This window comes from Diabrotica virgifera, chromosome 2 (assembly GCF_917563875.1).
Source record: "Diabrotica virgifera virgifera chromosome 2, PGI_DIABVI_V3a".
In the NCBI taxonomy this organism is placed as follows: domain Eukaryota; kingdom Metazoa; phylum Arthropoda; class Insecta; order Coleoptera; family Chrysomelidae; genus Diabrotica; species Diabrotica virgifera.
This window is the reverse complement of record NC_065444.1, coordinates 125,999,625-126,023,967: the sequence shown is the minus strand read 5'-3', so window position 1 is coordinate 126,023,967 and position 24,343 is coordinate 125,999,625. Positions and strand designations below refer to the sequence as shown.

The window sequence follows — 24,343 nt, the reverse complement described above, 5'->3', positions numbered from 1 at the left end:
CATATCACTCCATGGAGTGCTTTCGTGGCTAATTTTCCCCGTACTATGTTCATTTATATATCTTTCATACAAGTGCCATCTCGGTTTATCATTTACCCTAAATACCTAAAAATCTTACAACTCTTAATAATGTCTTAAAAACTTACATTTAAATCAGCAATCAATCTATAATCAATTATGTACTTTCGACTAGATTAAATTGGTTTAGACTTGGCTAAACTAGTTTATCCTGATATAAAAACAAAAAACATACACTTCAGGATAAACTAGTTTGGCCTAGGACAAACTAGTTTGGGATAAACTAGTTTGGCCTAGGACAAACTAGTTTGGCCTAAGCGCGACAGGACAAACTTGTTTGGCCTAGGCGATACTAGTTTATCCTAACGCGCTTAAGACAAACTAGTTTGGCCAGTTTTTCCTGAAATTGGCCGGTACCAGCTATATATTTTCCCGAGCAACGAGCAAAGAGCAAAGAAGTTCCAAGCCAGAGTGGGAGCGAAAAGTCACACGAGAGTCTTTCAGTTGTTTCCCACTCGGCAGTCATGGATAGTTATTTTCTTTTTTTTTTCGAAATTGGTAATTTCTCATTGAAAACGTGGTACTTCCTGACTTGTGGGAGAAGGTCCTGACTTGTGGAAGAGGGAATTCATCCTTTTAATCAATCCCGCGGTGGCCAAGGTGAATTTTACATTTATTCAAACAGCTATAGGAGGATCTTGTCAAATTCAACGCATATTTTAGGATCAATATAGACACTTTCGACTACCTACTCGAAAAAATCCAAAACGAATCGACCAAGACATGGACGAATTTCAACCCGAACCCCATCTTACCTGCTGAACGTCTTTACTGCAACTTTAACGTTGGAATTTCACATATTTAATGAGGTCATTGTCATTACAAAATATTTTTCCACCTACCTCTACCAAAAGTATACTTTTCCGGACCTGATTGTAGGGAGCAAAGTTGTACTTTTCCTCCCTAGGGAGGAAAAGTAAAAGTGACGTCATGGTATTTCACTCAGGAAATATAACTTATTGACGCCCTGTACAATATCTATTTTCTATTACGTAAGTATCTATACATTTTAACGTTCAACTTACTATCTTATATATACATTTTAACGTTTAACTAATCCTGCACTGTTGCCTAAAATCCAATTGCTGATAAAGTTTTTGTCTAAAACGTATCGATTGTGATGTTGAAAATCTTTCTGATCCTACAATAGAACGGTTTCCTTTGGAACACTTCCGCTATCAAGACATCGTGATTTATTTTTCAAAATGACCAGCGCGTACCATCGCGTGCGAGCTCTTTGCTAGACAGATTGCTCGACCTTCGGATCACGCCCATTCTATGTACTTACCTCCGTTTCCCAGTAGTAGTTTGATTTCACCGCTTTGCTCTTTGCTTGCACTCTTTTTACGCTCCACTCTGAACGTATAGTCTAAGAGCTAGAGCCGAAAAATCATCGTCATAAGTAATATGGAGTTTGGCATGTGAAATGTGTCTATTGTATATTGATAATTATGACCCCTTTCAGGCTGACTCCTCAGTGGATACAGGAAGTAGCAATAAGGGATGAAAGGGGAAAGTTAGTGCAGTCATTAAAGGTTTTCAGCTCCTCTTTTGTTAAACCTCCATCGATTTGCATGAAAATTGGTGACTAGTTAGAGCATACCTCAAGAAATAAAACTGATTTGGTGCCAACTTACACTTTTACCCTGGGGGTGGATACCACCCCTTCTCTGGGGTGAAAACTATTTTATTAAAAATAACCCCACAAACCGATACAGTGACAAATTTTAAGTAACATTTGTTATATCATGTTATTAAAATAAATCAATACTTTTTGAGTTATTAAAGGTAAACGATTTATCTGTTTAAGAGCACATGCGTGAAGTTACGGATGATAAAAAGAACATATTAATTAATTGTATGTTACTAAAATATTATTTTTATATTATTTCGATATTATAAATTTAGCAAAAGTGTATTTGAATATGTCAAATGTACCCATTATTGGACACCCCCAGTTTCTGAACATATTCAGATTATATTGATAGAAAAAATTCAATTAAATATCGAAATAATATACAAATAATATTTTACTAACATACAATTAATTAATATGTTCTTTTTATCATCCGTAACTTGACGCATGTGCTCTTAAATAGACAAATCTTTGATCTTTAATAACTCAAAAAGTATTGATTTATTTTAATAACATGATATAACAAATTTTACTTAGAATTCGTCCCTCTATCGATTTGTGGGGTTATTTTTAATAAAATAGTTTTCAACCCCAGGAAGGGGTGCTATCCACCACCAGGGTAAAAGTGCGAGGTGGCACCAAATCAGTTTTGTTTCTTGAGGTATGCTCTAACTAGTCACCGATTTTCATGCAAATCGATATAGGTTTAACAAAATAGGAGGTGAAAACCTTTAATGGCTGCACTAACTTTCCCCTTTCATCCCTTATTGCCACTTCCTGTATCCAACTGAGGTGTCAGCCTGAAAGGGGTCATAATTGTCAATATTCAATGGACACATTTCACAGGAAAAACTCCATATTACTTATGACGATGATTTTTCGGCTCTAGCTCTCCGTCTAGTACACAGAAAACATATCGCGAGCTTTGCTTATTAAATTAATTTTTGATACAATTTCAAAGTATGTATTTTTTTCAGACTATGGCACATTTGATTTTATCATAATTGGGGGAGGCGTTAGTGGAAGCGTTTTAGCGAATCGGTTATCTGAGATAACCACATGGAAAATTTTATTAATAGAAGCTGGAGACTTTACAGATGGCGGATTTATTCAGATCCCTGCTTATTTTCCTTACCATAGTATGTCCAGGTACAATTGGGGATACAGATCGGTACCACAGAAAAATGCATGTCTTGGTGAGTGGGAATAATATTTTTGTCGATCAGTGGTGTCATGGTGTGGGAACGCGTGGGAACGCCGTTGCCACACTGGTTAAGAAAAGAAAAAAAAAATAATAGAGAATTTAGGTTTTGTAAACAAAAATTAGCAATGCGTTCCGGCACTGCGTTCCCGCACTGCTAATTTTGCCATGACACCACTGTTGTCGATACAGTAGTAGTATAAGGTATTGTTTTTTGAATTATAAAACTTAAATTTGGGCGACAGAACTTTTAATTGGAGAATTGAAAAATAAATAAAAATAGATCATTATTTCTGCAAGGAAAGAGTGGATGCAAGAAAAATGGTCAGATGTAGGTAGATGATTTGCAAGTGAAATACAAAGACAGATAATTTCACATTAGATTAAAGGAGTTGCTGGACATGAAAACCTAAACATTTATCAATAGTGAAAAAAAAACAAATAACGAAATAGAATTAGAACTCGAAAAACAAAGTGAAACGATATTTGATAGAAATATTTTATTATCAAAAAACAAAGGTAAACTCATAAATAGAAAAGAGTCGGAAACTCAATATACTGACAGAGCTTATGCAAGTAAGACAAAGAAACAAAACGCCAGTCAAAGACTTAACTACTTTCGAATATTTTAAATACCTAAGTGAAGATGCTATCAAAAAAAAAACTAACATAGTGGCGGCCCTAACTCAGAGGCTAGGTACTAGTGATGTTGAAAAAGTAACTATTCATTACAAAGTACTCGTTACTTACGAATACCGAAAGTAACGATTACTATACAGAGAGGCAAATCGTTACTTTGATTACTCTGATTACTTCGTACCAATCGTATCAGAGCTAGTAACGACTATTGTATCTACTTTGATTACTCTGATTACTTCGTTACTTCATACCAATCGTATTAGAGCGAGTAACGACTTTTGTATCTATTTTCATTACTTTGATTACTCTGATTACTTCGTACCAATCGTATCAGAGCGAGTAACGACTATTATATCTACTTTGATTAATCTGATTACTTCGTACCAATCGTAACAGAGTGAGTAAGGACTATTGTATCTACTTTGATTACTTTGATTACTCTGATTACTTCGTACTTCGTGAAGGTCGTTATTATATCGGAATACCTATACACAATACCTACCTACTGAGAAATACGATTCTCGATATGATTACCGGTACTCAAATGCAAAAGTACCAAAAGTAATCATAGTAATCAAATAATTTTTATCCTTAAACAGATCGGTGAAGGTCGTTGTTATATCGGAATACCTATACAAAATACCTACTTAGAAATACGATTCTAGATATGACTACCGCTACTCAAATACAAAAGTAATCATAGTAATCAAAGTAACGAATACTGTAAATGATTACTTTATACAAAATACCTACCTACTTAGAAATACGATTCTCGATATGATTACCGTTACTCAAATACAAAAGTAACAAAAGTAATCATAGTAGTCAAAGTAACGAACACTGTAAATGATTACTTTATACAAAAGTAACGATTTGTAACGAATACTCGAAAGTAACTATAATCAACATCACTACTAGGTACTGGCTTGGTGAGTCTGTCTACCCGGGTTGGATACCAGCGTACACACCAAAAATATTTCAATTTCAAATTTAACTGAGCCGCTACCGGGATTCGGAGCATATGTAAAGCCGTTGGTCGCAGTTACGTAATCAAACGTCAACACTAAAACCTAAGCGAGAAGACAAATGTATAAAATATGTACCGGGTGTCTCAATAAGAATGGCTGTCGGCCATATCTCAGGAACCGTTTATAGTACAGCTTTGAGAAAAAAATATTTATAACAAAAGTTGCCTCGGTAAAAGCCTGGAAATTATTTTCATAATTGCAGATCCACCGCTAGATGGCGTAATTGAATATCAAAAATTAAAAAATCAAAATTTTACAAAATTTACCTAATGAGAGGGCACTGGAAATCCAATCATCGTATTCTTCATAAAATTCTGCGCATATTTGATTTCACAAGTTTAAGTCTACCTTTGCAAATAAGAGGCGGGGGTGAGTGGGAACCTTCTTATGAAAAAATGGCTGTAAGCCCGTTTCTGCTAAATCGAATTTTGCATACTTGGTCTTGTTGAAATCAGCTCTTTTTCGTCAATGTAAGTGTCTTATTTTCGAAAAAGCCTAATAACTAGTAAGTAAGCTAGGAGGCGTTATTTAATTATTTTCAGAAATCTAGTTTTCTTTGAAAAATATTAAATACAAGTATGCATTTTTAATCCTGTATTAAACAATTAGACCAAATTAGCAACATAATACCGAAAACCGCATGTCGATACTTTTTTTTATCTCGAGATATATTAAGAAATGTGTAAATTCTAAACATAACTGTTACTGTCACCGGTAAACGAGGTTAAGGAAAAGTAGTGTGCTATGAAAAAAATAAATAAACATTTTCCAAATGAAAACGTATATAATTAATTGAAACAACAATAAGTCAAACAACACTGTAACATATAACAAAGGAATAAAAGCAACTACTTACTGACTTAGTCTTAGTGACTGTCTAAATGTTCAAATTGTTGCCCATCATTTTCAATACAAGCATTTACTCTTTCAAGAGTAGATTGAATAGCAACAGATTTAACTGTTTTAGACTTTTATTTGTGGGGACGGATTAAAGATCTTGTTTTTGCCGCCAGGCAAAGTGTTTAAGAAAAGGTTTATTTTTGTCCAGTTATGCTCAAAATAAAGTTGGCCCCTTTTTTTGGTAAAAAGAAATCGTGAAAATCCTCCTTACTTTAACACCCTAAATGAAATTAATTAATCGTTACCGCTTTACCATTTACTTTACAGGTAAATGTATTGTTTATATTATGATCTGTAAGTTTGACCGGTTCGAAGTGCATATTTTTGAAAAAAATTGGTTTTATATTAAAAAAATTGTTTTTAAACTTTTGGAAAAATGTCGTTTTTAACGTAAAAAGTATTAGTAATACAAAAAAACTCATAGTAAAAAAATGTAGTTTTTGCTTTTATAAATATTTTAGTTTTATTTTGTTTTTCCGTAAGACAAAAATTGGTTAAGATATGGCTGTTTCGTCAAGCCCTTTCAACTTTCAAAAGATCATATAAAATATATATATATATAAGTAAAAAGTACAGTTTGTAAAGCGGTAACGATTAATTTAATTTGGAGCGCTAAATATGGGGAAATTTTTACGATTTTTTTACCAAAAAAAGGAGCCAACTTTATTTTTAGGCTAACTCTCTTAGTTTTGATGCTAGAAACTTTTATAAAACATAAAATGAAGCTTTTTGTAAACACTTTAAAAAGTTTTAATGTGTTTTCCCCGAAAAGAGCTTAATTTTTTGGTAATTTCACGTTGAAATATTCGATTTGCAATTTAACGGTTAACAGCGTCTTTTTCATGAGCTACAAATTTGCTTTTCTATAGATTGTGAATATATCATTTTTTCGTTTTTTTATATGCTACATTTTTTCTATGAATATTTTTTCGATAAAATACTTACTATTTGAGTCTTTGCGAAAACCGCCTGAAAACTTATTTTTTTTTTGTTGAAAAGTAATCATTTTTAGTCGCAAATGACTCTAGTACTACTAAATTAACCTAGTACCTAAGTTAAAAAACTCTATAGAACAAAAGTTGCTTAAAGTTAGTCAGTTATCTGTTTCCGGACTTATTTTAAACGTATATTTTTTTCACCCTCGAGAAGGAGTGACTTTCACCCCCCAAGTAAAAGCAACCAACGGCACAAGTTCAACTTTGAAGTGGAGGATGGAGCTTTATTAAATTTTAAAGCTGTGTTTCTTTTTATCCTTTAAATCATTTTGCTTAATAGTCCAGGAACCGAAGCATTTCACCTCGCAATTTTTATAGAATGGATCGATTTGCTTGAAAATTTGAGAATAAGTAGTGGATAATTCAAGGATCAAAATCTATATGATGCCGAAAGGCGCTTTTACCATGGGGTCGGTTGCCACCCCATCTTAGGGGTGGAAATTTTTTATTATATTTTGACTGCAAAAGTTGATAAAAACATTCATTCTAAGCAAAAAATGTTCTATACATTTTTTTGATAAAATTAATACTTTTCGATTTATTCGCTATCGAAAGTGTTAGTTTTATATAGAAAAAATCAATGTTTTTCGATATATACTCATTTACCATTCACTCAATTTTTGCCGTAGAAAAATTTTTTTCAAAAAAAGTTCTTGGGAATTAAATAACCTACAATTTCATATAAAAACATTTTTTGGTATATCTGATGCTAATCTTTCTATTTTGAAGAAAATGGCATTTTTTAACAAACTACAAAAAGTCTTTATTCGCTTTTAACTCTAGTTTTTTAAAAACTAATCATTCTAAGCCAGTCAAACTTTTAAAATCTATTAATAATACATAAATAAAGAAGAATTAATAAGGCCAATGACTAAAAGCAAAGCTAAATTACATTATTATGCTTCCAATTAGATTTCTTTTTTTTTTGAAAAAAATATATTGATTTTTTACCGTAACCTTTTTAATTTTTATCTTAGAAAGTTTGTTAAAAAATAATTTTGTAGGTTTTTACAAGATCTATAAGATTATTAATACCAAATCCTTTTAAAATCCTCAGTTGCAAAAAGTGGTGATTTTGAATGGGTTGGTAAAGGTGATTTTTGCATGTTATTACAAGTTTTAATTGTCAATAGCTCACTCAATTTTTACCGTAGAGAAATTTTTTGCAAACTATGTTCTTGGGAATTAAATAAGCTACAATTTTATATTTAAATATTTTTTGTATCTCTGATGATAATCTTTCTATTCTGAAGAAAAAAATATTTTTACCAAACTTCAAAAATTCGATATTTGCTTTTGACTCCATTTTTTTACAAACTAATCATTCTAAACCAGTTAAACACTTCTAGAACCTATTAATAATACAGTAAAACAGCCCACCGTATAAAGAAGACGAAATAAGGTCAATAACTAATTTTAATCAGGGTGGTGATTAGGGGTTTGCTTTCGATCACTTTTTCGCTGAAAAATATAGGGTCTGACATTCTTTTCATTATAAGCCACCTAAATTTTGAGCTAAAGACTTTTTTTTATTTCTGAAGATAGATATTTTTAAATACTTCAAATTAGTTTAAACAAGTGGTCCTCGAAAAATGCATAGTTTTCCCGTCTTTTGACTTTGAGACTACAATATTTAGCATTTTCCGAAGAGGACCTAACATATAATAAAGTATAGCTCGATTACTATTGGTCTTAAAGAAAATTAAAAAAAACGGTTTTGTAGATTTTTTTAAAAGGTACATTTTTGTTGAGCAAAGTTGTTTTGATAAAACAAAATTTTTTTAAGTAATTTGCAGATAACTGATTAAAAACATTAATTTTTTTTAATATAAAACTAACATTTTCGATAGCGAATAAATAGAAAACTATTAATTTTATCAAAAACATGTATAGAACATTTTTTGCTTAGAATGAATGTTTTTACCAACTTTTGCGGTCAAAATATAATAAAAAATTTTCACCCCCGACATGGGGTGGCAACCACCCCCATGGTAAAAGCGCCTTTTGGCATCATTGAGATTTTGATCCTTGGACTATCCACTACTTATTCTCAAATTTTCAAGCAAATCGATCCATTCTGTAAAAATTGCGAGGTTTTCTCCTATTTTAAGCTTCATTACTTGGACTATAAAACCATTTTTTAATTATAAAATAATTACATGTTGAGTTATTTTATTTTTTAAATTTTAATAATTATAAAAATTTGTATACTTTTGTAATGTATTTTTAAAACAAGCAATCATTTAAATAATTTTTTAACAATTTGTATTATAAGGATATAATAATTACATTTTTGTTTTGTAGTCGGTGTTTCTTAAGAATATTAATGTATAGTTTTAAAATATTGTATTGCAAATGATCATTATTAAATGGTTATTATTTGTAAAGTATTCTTTTTCTTTTTTCATACCCTTATGTATGTAAGAAAACTAAGGGACTTTCTGAAAGGCCAATCTAAATAGTTATAGTTAAAGAGGGGGCGGCATAATTGGAATTGCACGCGGGCGGCCAAACTGTTAGCGGCGGCTCTGAATATAAGTAAAGAAATAACAATACCGATATATTTGCAGAATCTGAAAAAAAAGACGACGCTAATATTGAAGTGTGTAAAACAGCCCACAGTATCCCGAATAAAGTACGTGCCTCCTAGTGGCGGGATACGGGCAACAATACATTGGCTTATAGGGCAGTCCTTACAGTAGGGATCCTGGCCTGTACAGAAAAATGCAGGCGGGTGTGGGGTAATACTGCACTTTGGTTGCATTGGTGGTGTATTGGCTAAACGTGCAGGGCAGGGTATGGTGCTAATAGAAAAGGCATTCAGGCATCAAATATCCAAACAAAATCTTTTCAGGCCATAATAATGAAAAGACCTTCTCCAATGATATAAAAAAACTTATACTGAAATGATGGCATCTCCTGAGGTAAAATGTGCCGGAAGTAAAATGAGCCTCTGTTCGGATTTCCGGGTGAGGACTATCTCAGGGGAAACACCATTACAGGTTAGAAAAATCATGATAGGGTCGTGGAATCTTGGTAGTCTTACAGGTAAGAGTCTGGAGTTAGTGGATGAGCTCAAACGAAGAAGAGTTCAAATTGCTTGTATTCAAGAAACTAGGTGGAAAGGACAAAGGGCGAAAGAACTAGATGAAGGATACAAATTGTGGTATGTAGGGAGTAGTAACACTAGAAATGGAGTTGGTATAATTGCTGATAGTGGTATTGTCCCATGCACACGCATGCAACACGATAAAGAGGTATTGAATGTTGTGTGTGTGTATGCTCCCCAAACAGGCCAGGGTGAAAATGAAAGAAGAGCTTTCTATGATCAATTAGGAGACGTACTGAGTGATATTCCAGCAGAGGAGAAAGTTATAATAGGAGGTGATTTCAATGCACATGTGGGCCAAACCAAGACAGGATATGAAACAATACATGGGGGATTAGGCTTTGGAACTAGAAATGAAGCTGGAGATGACATGCTTGAATTAGCAACAGCATTGGATATGGTGATTGTTAACACATTCTTTAAAAAGAGAGAAACTCAACTTATTACCTACAAAAGTGGACAACATCAATCCCAAATAGACTACTTCATGATAAGGAAAGAAGATATACGTGAATGCAAGGTAATAGTTAGTGAGACAGTAAGCCAACAACATAAGCTGCTTGTTCTGGACATCGAAGTAAAAAGCGAAACTAAACAAAAATATCGGAGAGGACCACAAAAAATCAAGTGGTGGCTGCTGAAAGATGAGAAAGAAGGTCTATTCAGGAGAAAAATAGTAGAAAAAATTTGTTGGAACATGAAAGGAAGCCCTAATACAATTTGGAGAAAAATGGCCAGTAGTATTAGAGAGACTGCTATTGAAATACTTGGGAAAATGTCAGGAAAAAAGTTTGAGGATAAAGGGACTTGATGGTGGTCAAACGAAGTACAAGGAAAAATAAAAGAGAAGAGAAAATTATATAAAAAGTGGCAAGAAACCAGATCCGACACAGATCTTCAAAACTATATGGTGGCGAAAAAGGAAGCGAAAGTAGCAGTAGCAAAAGCCAAAGCAGAAGCGTATTCAAATCTATACGATCAACTTGATACCAGGGAAGCCAAACGAAGATATATAAAATAGCCAAACAGAGAGCAAAGAAAGCAAAACATTTTAATCAGATTAGATGTATCCGAGATGAAAATAATAAAATACTAGTTCACGAAAGGGATGTCAAAAAGAGATGGAGAAAGTACTTTGACAGCTTATTAAATGAAGAATTTGACAGACAGCCTGTAGAGTCAACGGAGACAGTAGCAGCAATGGTCACCAAAATAACCAACGAGGAAGTGGCTCAAGCGCTTCAAAAAATAAAGAAAGGAAAAGCGGTAGGACCAGATGATATTCCTGGGGAAGTATGGAGAGCATTGGGAGAGACAGGAACAAGGTGGCTAGCAGGTCTATTTAATAGAATTATGGAAGTTAAACAAATGCCAGACGAATGGAGAAGCAGTATATTGGTACCGGTTTACAAAAACAAGGGAGATATAGAACAATGTACAAACTACAGGGCTATAAAACTGCTTAGCCACACCATGAAAATATGGGAAAGAGTAATTGATAGACGGATACGTCAAGAGACCGAAATATCCGAGAATCAATTTGGCTTCATGCAGGGTAGATCAACAACTGATGCAATTTTCATTATAAGGCAGTTGATGGAAAAATACAGGAGTAAAGAAACAAACGCTCATATGGTATTCATTGATCTTGAGAAAGCATATGATAGAGTTCCTCGAGAGATTCTGTGGTGGGCACTCAATAAGAAAGGAGTCCCAGGTGAATATGTAAAGATTGTGAGGGATATGTATGAGGGAGTAACGACTAGTGTTAGGACAGGTGTGGGAGAGACTGATAAATTTCATGTGAAAGTAGGATTGCACCAAGGCTCTGTGCTTAGTCCGTATTTTTTCTCATTAGTTTTGGACCAGATAACAGCGAAACTACAGGGTAACATTCCATGGTGCTTAATGTATGCTGATGATGTCGTGTTAGTAGGAAATAGTGAAAGAGACTTAGAACAAAAACTGGAACAGTGGAGACAAGCTCTGGAGGAAAAAGGTTTAAAACTTAGTAGGACAAAAACAGCGTATTTGGAATGTTCATTTAAAGATGGAGCTACTACAAATAAAATGGTATCTTTGGATGGTGAAATTATTGTGAAAAGCAATAGTTTTAAGCACCTAGGATCGATATTACAGAATAATGGAGAAATAGATGGAGATGCATGCAGTAGAATTAGGGCTGGATGGATGAAGTGGAAAGAAGCGAGTGGTGTGTTGTGTGAGAGAAAAATTCCAATGAAGCCTGAAGGGAAAATTCTATAAAACAGCTATAAGACCGGCTATGATGTACGGAACTGAATGTTGGGCAGTGAAAAAAAAATAGGAACAACGAATGCATGTGGCGGAAATGAGAATGCTTAGATGGATGAGTGGAGTGACAAAGAAGGATAAAATTAGAAATGAGTATATTAGGGGAAGTCTAGGTTTGGCACCAATTGATGCCAAAATGAGAGAGCATAGGTTAAGATGGTTTGGTCATGTTCAACGGCGAGACGTTAGTCACCCAATACGAAGAATAGCTGAAGTGCAGATTCCCGGAAGGAGTAGGAGAGGAAGATATTTGATTTAGTTAACACTATTAAGCATCGAGTTAAAAATCAGTGGAGTCAATCATGGCGAGATCTTTGTAAACAATCCAAATCTCAGTATTCACTAATTCAACCTTCTGTTCCAAACATATATTGGTTTAAAAATTATGTAGTAGGTACCTCGAAGATATATAACAACATTAATTAGAATGAAGTTTGGACATGCATGTTTTCCTCTACATCTAGCAAGAATTAAAGTTTTTGATTCAAATCTTTGTACTGAATGGCAGAAGGTGGGTGATTTGAATCACACTTTCTTTGAGTATACAAAATACATTCCATACACCTCTAATTTAATCGAAGATTTAATAAAATGTAATGTTTTTCCACCTCAGTTCAAAAGCTGCAGCTGGCCGCTATGAACTATCCAACTTTTAATTCCTTTAACATTTTCTTAAAAATTACACCATTTTAATTTCCGTAAAATAATTTTTACTATTTTTTAGGATTGGTCAATAATACATGTATGTTGATGCGTGGAAAGGGCATTGGAGGAACATCTTTAATAAATAGACTATTGTACAGCCGCGGCCATCCAAAAAAATACAACGATTTAGCAGTGTCGCTAAATGATCCCACATGGGAATACGATAACCTATTAAAATATTTTAAAAAGAACGAAATATTTCACTTGACAAATCATAAAGCCAAAGTAGATTTTGATTACCATGGTAGAGTTGGAATATTAAGTAATCAACAAGGCGTGCCAGACTCATCTCTTTCAAAGATTTTTTTGGAAGCGAATAAGGACCTTGGGTACCATCAAATAGATTACAATGGGCCTAATATGATAGGTACTTCGTACGCTCAGTGGAGTATTCGATATGGAAGAAGAGAGGATTTTGGATCTGCCTTTATAACTCCCTACCTTGGCAGACAAAGTTTAGAAGTTACAACTAAAAGCTTTGTTACAAAAATTGGGATTAACAAAATTGGCAACGTCGCAGACAGTGTTTACTTTACTAAAAAGGGTATAACTTATAAAGCAAATTGTATAAAAGAGGTTATATTATCTGCTGGTAGTATAGGAAGTCCTCAAATTCTTATGTTATCAGGAGTGGGACCAGAAGAACATTTACGTGAGCTGGATATACCTGTTATTCAGAACTTAGAGGTTGGTAATAATTACAGAGATATTGTACTTACTACTGGTTTAAAATTTTCTTCCAATATTGAAATTCCCAGTGAATCTCTTCATAATCAGTTAGACGATTTCTTTCACGGATTTGGTTCATTATCAACTGCAAATATACCACAAACGCTTGGTTTCTATCAAATAAATAAAACTAAAGAGAAAGTACCAGATTTTGATATAATATTTCTAACAGATAAAAAATCACCAGTGGAACGAAACCTTTACGGATGGAGAGAAGATACTCATACAGATGTTTGGGGCGATCATAAGGAGAATGCTCTTCAATTTATGTTAACTCTTCTGAGCACAAAATCCGTTGGAACTCTGCGATTAAAAAGCAATAGTCCCTATGACTATCCTCTAATAGATCCTAATCTACTATCTGATTCCAACAATGAAGATCTAGAAAATATGTATCAAAGTTTATCTTTTGTCTTTAAACTTTCCCGTAGCAAAACATTTAGAAAACATCGAGTAAAATATCTCAGTAAACCACTAACTGCTTGTAAAGCTTACAAATACGAATCTAAACAGTACTGGTATTGTTTTTTGAAACAACTAACTATACCCGCAGGTCATCAAATTGGTACTTGTTCAATGGGTACCGATCCTAACGATGGTGCAGTTGTAGACCCGAATCTAAAAGTATTTGGAGTTGAACGCTTACGAGTAGTTGATGCAAGTGTGTTTCCTAATTCTTTGGTGGCACATATGAGTATTCCTTGTGCAATTATAGCTGAAAAAATTAGTGATGTAATTAAAAATGAATATAAAAATTAACTTTATTTTTTCCCAAATATGTTTCATATGCAATAAAAAACTTGTAATAGAAAATATTTACTAAATATTTGTTTATTTATTCTTTATTCCATATAGGCTCTGAGCTTCGCTGGTGTCGCTCCTAGCGGATTAGTAATGCAACTTTCACCGGTAATTTTTAAATTTATTATTTAATTGTTATCGCTTAATATTTACAACGCAAAAAAGTAATTAAATTGTAATCGATTTTTTAAGATTTTGCTAAATCATTTTGATGTTCTATTGATGAAATATTAATTTCTTACTTCGGATACTTTCACAATTATCGTGTAGATGGCGCTAAGATTAATAGATTAATTTATAATTACATATTACGGAACATTAAAAAAACTTAAATTCAGTATTTAAAACGTAAGTATATTTAAGGTAAAAATATATACCACAGCTTTGACCAACTAATATTTTTTATAATTAATGTTTTTGTTTTTAATTTTAAATTAATCACTTTGACATTTATGTCAAATTTCCAGTAAACGTTTACAGACTTGTCACTACTGGCGCTCGCGAATTTTTAAATATCCCCTCTACGTACGAGCTCACAGCGTATAAATGCTACATATATTAACAATATTATCTAAAATTGACATCCACAATGACATAAATACTCGGCAGAAACACAACCTGATACAGAGAGGACAAAAAGAATACTAGAAACAGCAGATATGGAAACACTTCTAGTCGGAGAGATAGAAGCGGATTTTGCTCGTGATAAGTAATATGGAAAAACTATACGGGGATATGTTGAATTAGTTGTATACATTACTTTCCCCAACATAAGCCGAATGACAACAAATAGGGTAGTCAGGACAGCGAGAGACGGTTCCCCAATAGGAAGACGATCAATGGAAAGACCACGAAAACGATGGAACGACAACTTACTAGAGGCACATTGAAAAAACAGACAGAGTCATGTCTATACAAAAAGAAGAAAAAGAAGAAAACTTTCCCCAACGGGCGGAAACCAGAATGCGGGACGAGGGTAGTTATAAGGGGTCAAAATAGCGGTTTTTATAATTTTTTGTGACGCATATAATCGAGATAGTTCACCCAAAATTTGGGAATAAGTAGGTCATGATGTAACCAAGTAAAATCTCCAGAGGCGGAACGCTATGTGGTCGACAAAGGGATGGGCGCAGGGGTGAATATAAAAATTATAAGGGGTTTTTTCTGACGTTCGTGATTGAGACAGTACACCAAAATTTGGGAATAAGTAGACCATGACATATCTAATAAAATCCTCAAAGGCGGAAACCAGAGTGGGGGACGAGAGTAGTTATAAGGGGTCAAAATCGCGGTTTTTATTATTTTTTTGTGACGCTCATGGTCGAGATAGTGCATTAAAATTTGGGAATAGATAGATCATGACGTAACTAAGTAAATCTCCAGGGGCGGAACGCTGCGTGGCCGACAAAGGGGTGGGGGCAGGGGTGAATAACAAAATTATAAGGAGTTTTTTGTGACGTTCGTGATTGAGATGGTGCACCAAAATTTGGGAATAAGTAGACCATGACATAACTAAGTAAATTCCCCAGAGGCGGAAACCAGAGTGGGGGACGAGGGTAGTTATAAAGGGTCAATATCGCGGTTTTTATTATTTTTTTGTGACGCTCATGATCGAGATAATGCACCAAAATTTGGGAGTAGGTAGATCATGACGTAACTAAGCAAAATCCTCATGGGCGGAAACCAGAGTTGGAGACGAGGGTAGTTTTAAGTGGGTAAAGTCGCAGTTTTTATTATTTTTTTTTGTGACGCAGCACAACATTTGATCTCGATCATTAACGTCACAAAAAAATAATAAAAACCGCGATTTTGACCCCTTATAACTACCCTCGTCCCCCACTCTGGTTTCCGCCTCTGGGGATTTTACGTAGCTAGGTCATGGTCTACTTATTCCCAAATTTTGGTGCACTATCTCAATAATGAGCGTCACAAAACTTGGACTATTCGAAAAGTCGATGTTATGATACTATGGGACAGGGCTAGAAGTGCAGATATACGACGCAGATGCAAGGTGGACAACATTTAAAGCTGCATAAGAAACAGAAGAGTAGAATGTAACGACCACATAAGACACGAAATAGAGTAGTAAGGACAGTGAAAGACGGTTACCAAATCGGAAGACGAGAAGACGATCAGTGGGAAGAAAACGAAAACAATGGAATGACAACTTACAGGAGGCAAATTAAAAACACATGTTTACATAAAAAGAAGAAGAAGATCTAAAATTGAGCAACTCGCATAGATATAGACGTTCTCATGTCATAAAACTGTCATAATTCCTGTCATTTGACATGTTTTTCGTGGCGGACTTATTAAAATGCCCAGTTGGTGATAAATACCAGTCTGATTTTTGCATGAGAGTTTATTGAAATGGTAACAAATCAACTGGAAGTTCTGTCCGACAAAATACATGGAACGTTTTCGTAGTCTGACGTTCCAAATTTTTAACCTGTTCTGCAATTAAAACTTCCCCTGTTCCAGTGTTCCCATACATCAAATATTGTCCGACGAGACACCGCTAAGCTATTAACAAATTTTCAGCTTGCTATTAATCAACTTTTTTTTAGAACGCGGGATCCAAGCCTATTATGTTAACTCCCCCCCTTTTCAGCCCTCTCTACAGTTACGTCCTTGTTCATCTTAAAATTTTTCTGTACGACTAAACTATTTTTAAATATTTAGTACGGCGGTTATTCTTTCAACGGTGGCTTATATTCCCATTCCCATTAGTATGAATTTCATTAACTTAATTTAATCCCCCCATTTTGAAACCCTATCTACAGTTGAGTCATTATGCATCTGAAACAAGGTCTAACATAGCGCTTATTTCAATAACGACGCAAGTACCCTATTGGGACCCTGCAAGTTCGGCAAATCGACACCTGGTTTCTACGCTCAGCAACATTATTCGCACTTTAAATTATACTGGCCTAATATTAGTCCTGGTTACTGGATATTTCTCAAGGCCATAGTCCAAAAAAATAATAAGAAGAAAAAATAAGATTCAGGCTATGTTATTAAAACGTAAACAATTGTAAGTAGTAAATAAAATTAGTTATTAAAATGCAGTACTGCAAGCAAAATGCAATTAATTAAATGTACCATTATACATATACACGAAATTTTCCATTTTCTAAATCTGAATGAATTGAAAATTGGGCCAACTTCCATCTTAATGTTCAGGAAAAGACTTACCCATTCATATGTCAACCATCCATTTTGGTCCACGGGTGTGGATTTTACGGCCCTTCCTATTTAGGGTCTGTTTTTCGTTTTCGTCCCCAAAACTCCCAAAAACTTCGAAAATTTAACTCCGACCTTTGCGGCTTCTGATAGTACTCATTATTACCTTTCTAACGCATGTCTTAATTTTGAAAATCGGTTATACTATTCAAAAGTTACCGAGCTCAGAAATATAACTCAATTTTTATTTAGAAAAGGGAAAATGTTTGTCGATATGTATGTATGTATGTGGAAAAGTTAAACCGATCTGATTTTTTTTCTGTGTTTGAAGAGGGGATCAGGGCCGATTCAGAACCGATGTAGTTTGTGACTTTTGACCACCCATAAGCCAGCTATAGGACTTGGTAGGTACAAAACGGCATATTTTTTGGTGGTATATATCTTCGGTTCAGGAAGAGAGAGGAGAACAGCAAATACACCAAATCAATAGTATTGAGTTAAGCTTTCAAATGATGTCTAAGCCGCCAGGATCAGACATACACACTGCTCAGTATAGCCGAAAAACTGAAAAACTAAACTTTGAAAATTTTGGTTTTTCGACAATTACTCAAAATTTCAACCTACGAATTGCGCCAATAACTGAGCGTTTGTAAAAGGACTCTAGGCGAATCTAACGGTGTATACCTCATATCCGGAAAAATTTGAATTTTTAAGTTATAGGCTTCATAAGTATGATCCAATCTATTTCTTATGGGAAAAACGGTTTTTCAAGCTCAATAATTCCTGTAATAGCTTCAGTTTGACCTAAGATTCATCAGATACTACTTGTCAATACGTTTCAAACTCATGTTCAGTGATCAAAATCGGTTAAGCCGTTTAGAAGTTATTAAGCTACAAAAGTATAATCCAATTAACGATTATTCGCTAAATGGTTTATGTAGTTCTAGTGGTTACGACGCTAAATTTGATCTGGCAACGGGCAATTCGAGTTCATTTACCGGTCATACCAATATTTTTTTCAATCTATTTCGAATAGAAAAAAAATCTAGTGTACATTCGATGGACACCAGATCATTTATGCGACAAAGGCGACTATTTATAAAGCTTAACGTATAATCGAGAAACATTGCATTTAACTTCATACATTTAATTTATAAATAAGAATAAAGAACCGCTAAACGCCGTAAAAATGAGTGGGGCATACAATATTCCAGCTACAAAAGATCTGATATGAATATTACGTGGAGCGAAAATGTATTTTCATTTTGATGCAAAACAAAATTCTAGTTTTATTTTAAAATATTTTTCCATAATATTTGCTAAATTTGAAGTAAAACGCGCCACAAAAGAGTAACTTTGATACAGATTGAATTTTGAAACTCTTTTGTGGCGCGTTTACTTCAAATTTAGCAAACATTATGGAAAAATCTTTTAAAATAAAACTAGAATTTTGTTTTGCATCAAAATGAAAATACATTTTCGCGTCACGTAATATTCATATCAGATCTTTTGTAGCTGAAATATTGTATGCGCCACTATTTTTTACGGCGTTTAGCGGTTTTTTATTCTTGTACGTACTATACAATAGATTTTCCAAATATGGTAGAAAAAGATATATTTATTATTATAAATATATAGGTAGAACAGTATAAAAATATTACCTAAATTAATTCTAGTTTTGTCCGAATGTCCGAATCTTGTACTTCTTCAAATTCTTCATCAGAACTAAAATATATTCATTTTCTTCTTCGTCGTCAGACTTCCCTCGAGACTCAGATTCCTCTTCTATATGATCTGTAAATAGTTGTAATATGTGTTTAGAATTAATTGACAATTAACTAGTAAATTAATTAATTGAGCTGCTACGTATTGTCTGTCCTTTTATACGGAGACAGAGACAAGCCTGAACAATCAAGGGCGTATCTAAAAAATGAGTTGCCATTTTTGAGATGTGGTGTTATCGAAGAATCTAAAAAAATATCATGGACACAACATGTAACAAACACCAAAACATTAATAAATATGAAAAAGGAAAAAGGTCGCATACTAAGAAATGAAAAACATGAGTTTGGTTAGACAAGTAAAAGTGGAAGAAAAAAGAGAACCAGGAAGACGGCGCATATCCTGGTTGAAAATTTTAAAGTAGTGGAGTGTAAACAATAGAACTCTTCAGATCCGCTGCACACAGAATAAAATGTGCCATGATGATCGCTATTGTCCTGAAAGTATGAGGCACATGAAGAAGACGAAGATTAAATTAATTTAATAAACACATAAAACTATTTCTAGATCATATAGAGAAATCCGGGTCTCGAAGAGATTCCAACGAAAAAGAAGAAAAAAATGAATATTTTAGCTCAGATGATGAGTTTGAAGAATTACAAGATTCAAACACAGAATTAATTTAGTTTATATTTTTATACTTTTCTACCTACATATTTATAATAAATATATCTTTTTCTATCATGTTGCAAAATGCAAAATCTATTGTATAGTACGTATTATTTTCCTTTAACTAATAAAAGTTACTTAAAAAGCTTTTTCTTCTTCTTCTCCTTCTTGTAATAGGACTATGTCCTGTTTCTTCTGTTACAGTCTCTGCTGCGATCCGGAGCTCCAGCTCTCGTACCATCGTTTTTGGGTCTTCCTATGGGTCGCTTGGTGTTGGGCTTCTGTGTCTTCGCCCATTTCGCCATACGTTCAGGGTCCATCCGATCTACGTGGTCTCTCCACATGTGTCGTCGTGCTCTTGTCTATCTCACTACGTCTTGAACGCCTAGCTCTCTCAATGTGTCTTCGTTTCGCTTCTTAAAAAGCTTAAATATATAATAATTACTCCAACATTTTAAGGCACAACAATATAAGTATCGCCAGATCACGCGATTTACAAGGATTACAAAAACTACATCTACCATAATTGATTATATTGTCTCCGATTTTTCACTCCTTGATGTTTCCTCTACAGTTATTAATGCGGAACTATCGGATCATGAAGCAGTATATACGAAATTTAACATCTTCAGCAAACCCTCCTCGAAAACCCGACGTTTAGGTAGGATTTTTTCCGCTCGGAGTTTTCATAAATTTCAAAATTTATGTTTAACTTCTGACTGGCATTTTCCTTCTACGGACGTGGACTATAATTTCAGTGATGTTTTGGAGAAGCTTGTCTGTATCTTCAATAAGGCATTTCCTTTAATTACGATTAAGCCAAAACGTCGCAAACCCTGGACTACCAAAGGTATCCGCATATCAGCAAAAAATATGCGTTCACTATTTTATATCAAGAAATTTACTACCAACGTCTCTGTCACTCAATATATCACCAATTACAGAGTCACATACCTAAAACTCATCAAATCAGCTAAAAAAGCCTACTATCAAAATCGTCTGGGAAGCTCCAAAAGTGTTGCAAAAGAAACTTGGTCCATAATAAACGATCTTCGAAATAAAACCCACGCAGCTAAAACATTTGCCCTTCCAAACCCTGAAAATCTAAACGAATACTTCATTAACGTGAGTAAAAATATAACATCAACTATTCAGTCTCAACAAGATCCCATTTCCTATCTCCCTAATTCAGAAATTGTCTCGAATTCATTCTTTATAAGACCAATCTATAAATCTGAATTGATCCAAACGATCAATAGTATCAAAAGCAAATCATCTTGTAGTACTGATGGACTATCCATAAAAATCTTCTCAAATCTCAAAGATAATGTGTTAGAACTCCTCGTGTCACTAATTAATGATTCCTTTGAAAACGGTAAATTTCCAGAGTGCCTAAAGACAGCCATTATTATTCCTCTTCATAAAGGTGGCGAAAAATCTAATGCCTGCAACTATAGACCTATTGCCCTACTACCGGTACTCTCCAAAATTATTGAGAGGCTCATAAAAACCCGACTTATGTCCTTTCTCTTTGATAACAATATTTTATCACAAAATCAGTTCGGCTTCTTAACTAATAAATGTAAACTGATGCCATGTTTTCTGTACTTCACGAGGTTTACCAAGCACTAAACAATAATCTTTATACTGCCACTGTTTTCTGTGACTATTCCAAAGCTTTTGATTGTGTAAATCACAACATTTTGATTAAAAAACTTAATTACTATGGAATTCGAGGTATTTCTTTGAATTGGTTCAAATCTTACTTAGATAATAGGAAACAATTGGTTAGAGCAAATGATACTGACTCTAGTCTCAAAAACATTATATGTGGAGTACCACACGGTTCAGTATTGGGTCCCCTACTTTTCCTGATCTTTATAAATGACATCACTAATTTAAAAATCGATGGAAAAATTTTTCTTATAAGGGTTCTATATGCTTATAAGGGTTTATATATATTCCGCAAAAAAACTATACAACCATCTCCCTTCACAACTCAAGTCTGCAACATCCTTTCTCAAGTTCCGTAAAATGACAAAAGCTCATTTATCTAAAAGATCATATTATTCAGTAGAAGAGTTTCATAATGACTAACTAAGAAATCACAGTAATGTACAAGTAACTAAAGTGTATTTATATATATTTGGGTGTCACATACAGCAGCTTAAACTTATTAGTTCCTTTGTTTGTGTTTTATTATATTATGTTTTATGTTCAATTTTGCAATTTATAGTAATTTTGCAATATATTGGTTTTTGTTTTTTTACTTCACTTTTTTAACTTGTTTATATTTTTTTTATTGACGATTTATCTAATTTTATAAAATTGTATTTGTTATTGTTATGTATATCTTTTTCGTGAATCTATGTTAAGCTTTGTCCATAAAATTGTATAATTTTCAGTGACAATAAAGCATATTTCTATTCTATTCTATGATTTTGCTCTAGCGAACGGACTCGCTGCGATAGAGGACATACACAGCTATCGGTATACGCTCTTTCTCACACTGCTGCTTACCTATAGCGCTTTTCATTCACATGCACGCGTAATTAGCATATTTATTTTTAATATTAAAAAATACCCTGTCAGAATAACAATTGCACCCCCTGCCCGGAAAGAAGGTACATATGTTCGTCCGGTATACCTTTTCCCATGCGTCACGATTCATTTTCAAACCAATTAAGTCAAAACATAAAGTGAAACAAACGTCGATGTGTATATACATTTTGTATACAGTATACTATATACTACACACATCGGTGTACGTTTCACTTTATGTTTTGACTTAATTTGTTTGAAAATGAATCGTGACGCATGGGAAAAGTTATAGCGGACGGACTATAGCTATACATGTATAGTTGTGTATTTTATATTGGTTAATAGTATGTACAGATTCAGATGCAATCTCCTGAAGTTCAGATGCATCCCCTGAAAATAATTCTGGGGCGCCCATGCAAGCATTTTGCAGAGTTAAAATCTCTCGCAAATCGCGTGGCCTCCTTATTTTCTTCATAATTGAATATTTAAATTTACTTTAAAGTCATGTCAATTATATTTTTGTAATAACAATTTACTCTTTTTTTACCTTTGGGAGGATTTTTGGGGAAAATAAGCGTTACCCTCCAGCCATACCAGCATTTTTGTATTAGGCTATCATGGAAGAGTTACCTGAAAAATTTTCAGATTGCCTAAAATACCTGCTCAAAAATGTCTAACAGCTCTCATGCTAATTAATAACTCTATAGTACCATATTTAAATTCGATTTTACATGTGCTCGATTTCAATTTAGTTCAATGCGAAAAACGTGTTATTATGGAAGGATATTACTAAACGCGAGAATAGAATTGTTATTATAATACAGTAAATATTTACGAATACGTGATCATTTGTAAACAACGCAATTCGCATATTTAAAGCGAAACTAGAAATAGACAGAAATCATTATTTAGAAATATAGTGAGCAAGTACAATCTGTCTTTCTCTTGGAAGCAAGCAAGCAAGCAATTTGATTTAACCCGACCTGTGGGAATGTCCACCCTCTCGAAAGAGTACATTCGGGTGTAACAATTCATTGGGGCGAGGTGTTTTGACCCGAGTGTAAACAGGGATCACCCCACCTCGCTCCAATGCCCCAGGCCATCCCTTTCCCCCCCATAGCACGCTGATGCGCGATGAGGGCACAACTATCGTAGCCAAATGCTCTTCACAATGGAATCCTGGGTAATAAGATTCCATTGTGGTACCCTAATCGAATGCAAAAAACTAGGCCAGCGTGATGCGCTCTATGCCTTTATCTTCTTTCTTACTTATCCGCGGAACTAAAAATTGCTTGCTTGGGCCCCGAGTCATCGTGCTGAGCCCTAGTGGGCTCCGCCCGATGACTCGTTGCTCGAGTTTGTATGTGTTTTATGGTTTTTTATAATTTTTTTGGGGGCTTTCGCCATTTTTTATTTTATTTATTTTTTTTTGGGGGCTTATGCCCTTCTGTAATTTTCTAAAATTCACTTACCTTAGAGGCGGTCGTGGTACTTGATCTTCGTATGTAACGCTGTCTTCGGCACTTGTTTTCGAGCTACGAACTCACTACTATCACTTATCATTTTTGTACTCTTATCCCACTATTTGTTGCTTCGGACGTCTGTGCTTCCATCGGTGGAACTCATCATACCTTAGCGTCTCTCGCAGTATGTAATTTGGGTGGTGCTCCAGTTCCGCGAATTTGGTCCTTGCCTTATCTGTCATGATTTCGGTGACTCTCATCTGTTGGAGTTCTCTGAACAGGAATCTTTCAGCTACATATCTTGGGACTCTGGCGGCCTCCCTCAAGCTGTTGTTGTGGGCTGCTTGGATCTTCTTCTTGTGTGTGTTACTTACGTGTCCCCATGCGAGAGACGCGTATGTTAATACCGGTAGGATTATACTATTGATCAGTCTTAACCTTGTTTTCAGTCTTAGTTTGCTTTTCCTGCCTGTGAGTCCTCTTAGTGTTGCTTTTGCTATGTTGGCCTTCCGGACTGTGGCTTCTACGTGTTTTTGGAAGGTTAATCCTTTGTCCATGATGACTCCTAGGTATTTAGCTTCGCTTTTCCACTCGATGGGTCTGTTCTGCACCGTCAGCTGTTCCTCTGGCT

The 24,343-nt window shown here is 34.4% G+C and overlaps 1 protein-coding gene across 1 annotated transcript; it reads left to right on the top strand.

Annotated features, from left to right (window-relative positions):
* The first annotated feature begins 2,697 nt into the window (after window positions 1-2,697).
* On the top strand, window positions 2,698-14,117 carry LOC126879613 (glucose dehydrogenase [FAD, quinone]-like). The gene is made up of 2 exons (XM_050642783.1): window positions 2,698-2,910; window positions 12,624-14,117. The coding sequence occupies exons 1-2, from the start codon at window positions 2,856-2,858 to the stop codon at window positions 14,090-14,092; spliced, it is 1,524 nt and encodes a 507-aa protein (XP_050498740.1). The 5' UTR covers window positions 2,698-2,855; the 3' UTR covers window positions 14,093-14,117.
* Window positions 14,118-24,343: the final 10,226 nt, after the last annotated feature.

Coding starts and splice junctions, on each gene's coding strand:
- LOC126879613 (XM_050642783.1), top strand. CDS start 2,856: ATGTCCAGGTACAATTGGGGATACAGATCGGTACCACAGAAAAATGCA. Junction 2,911..12,623: donor ACAGAAAAATGCATGTCTTG/GTGAGTGGGAAT, acceptor ACTATTTTTTAG/GATTGGTCAATAATACATGT.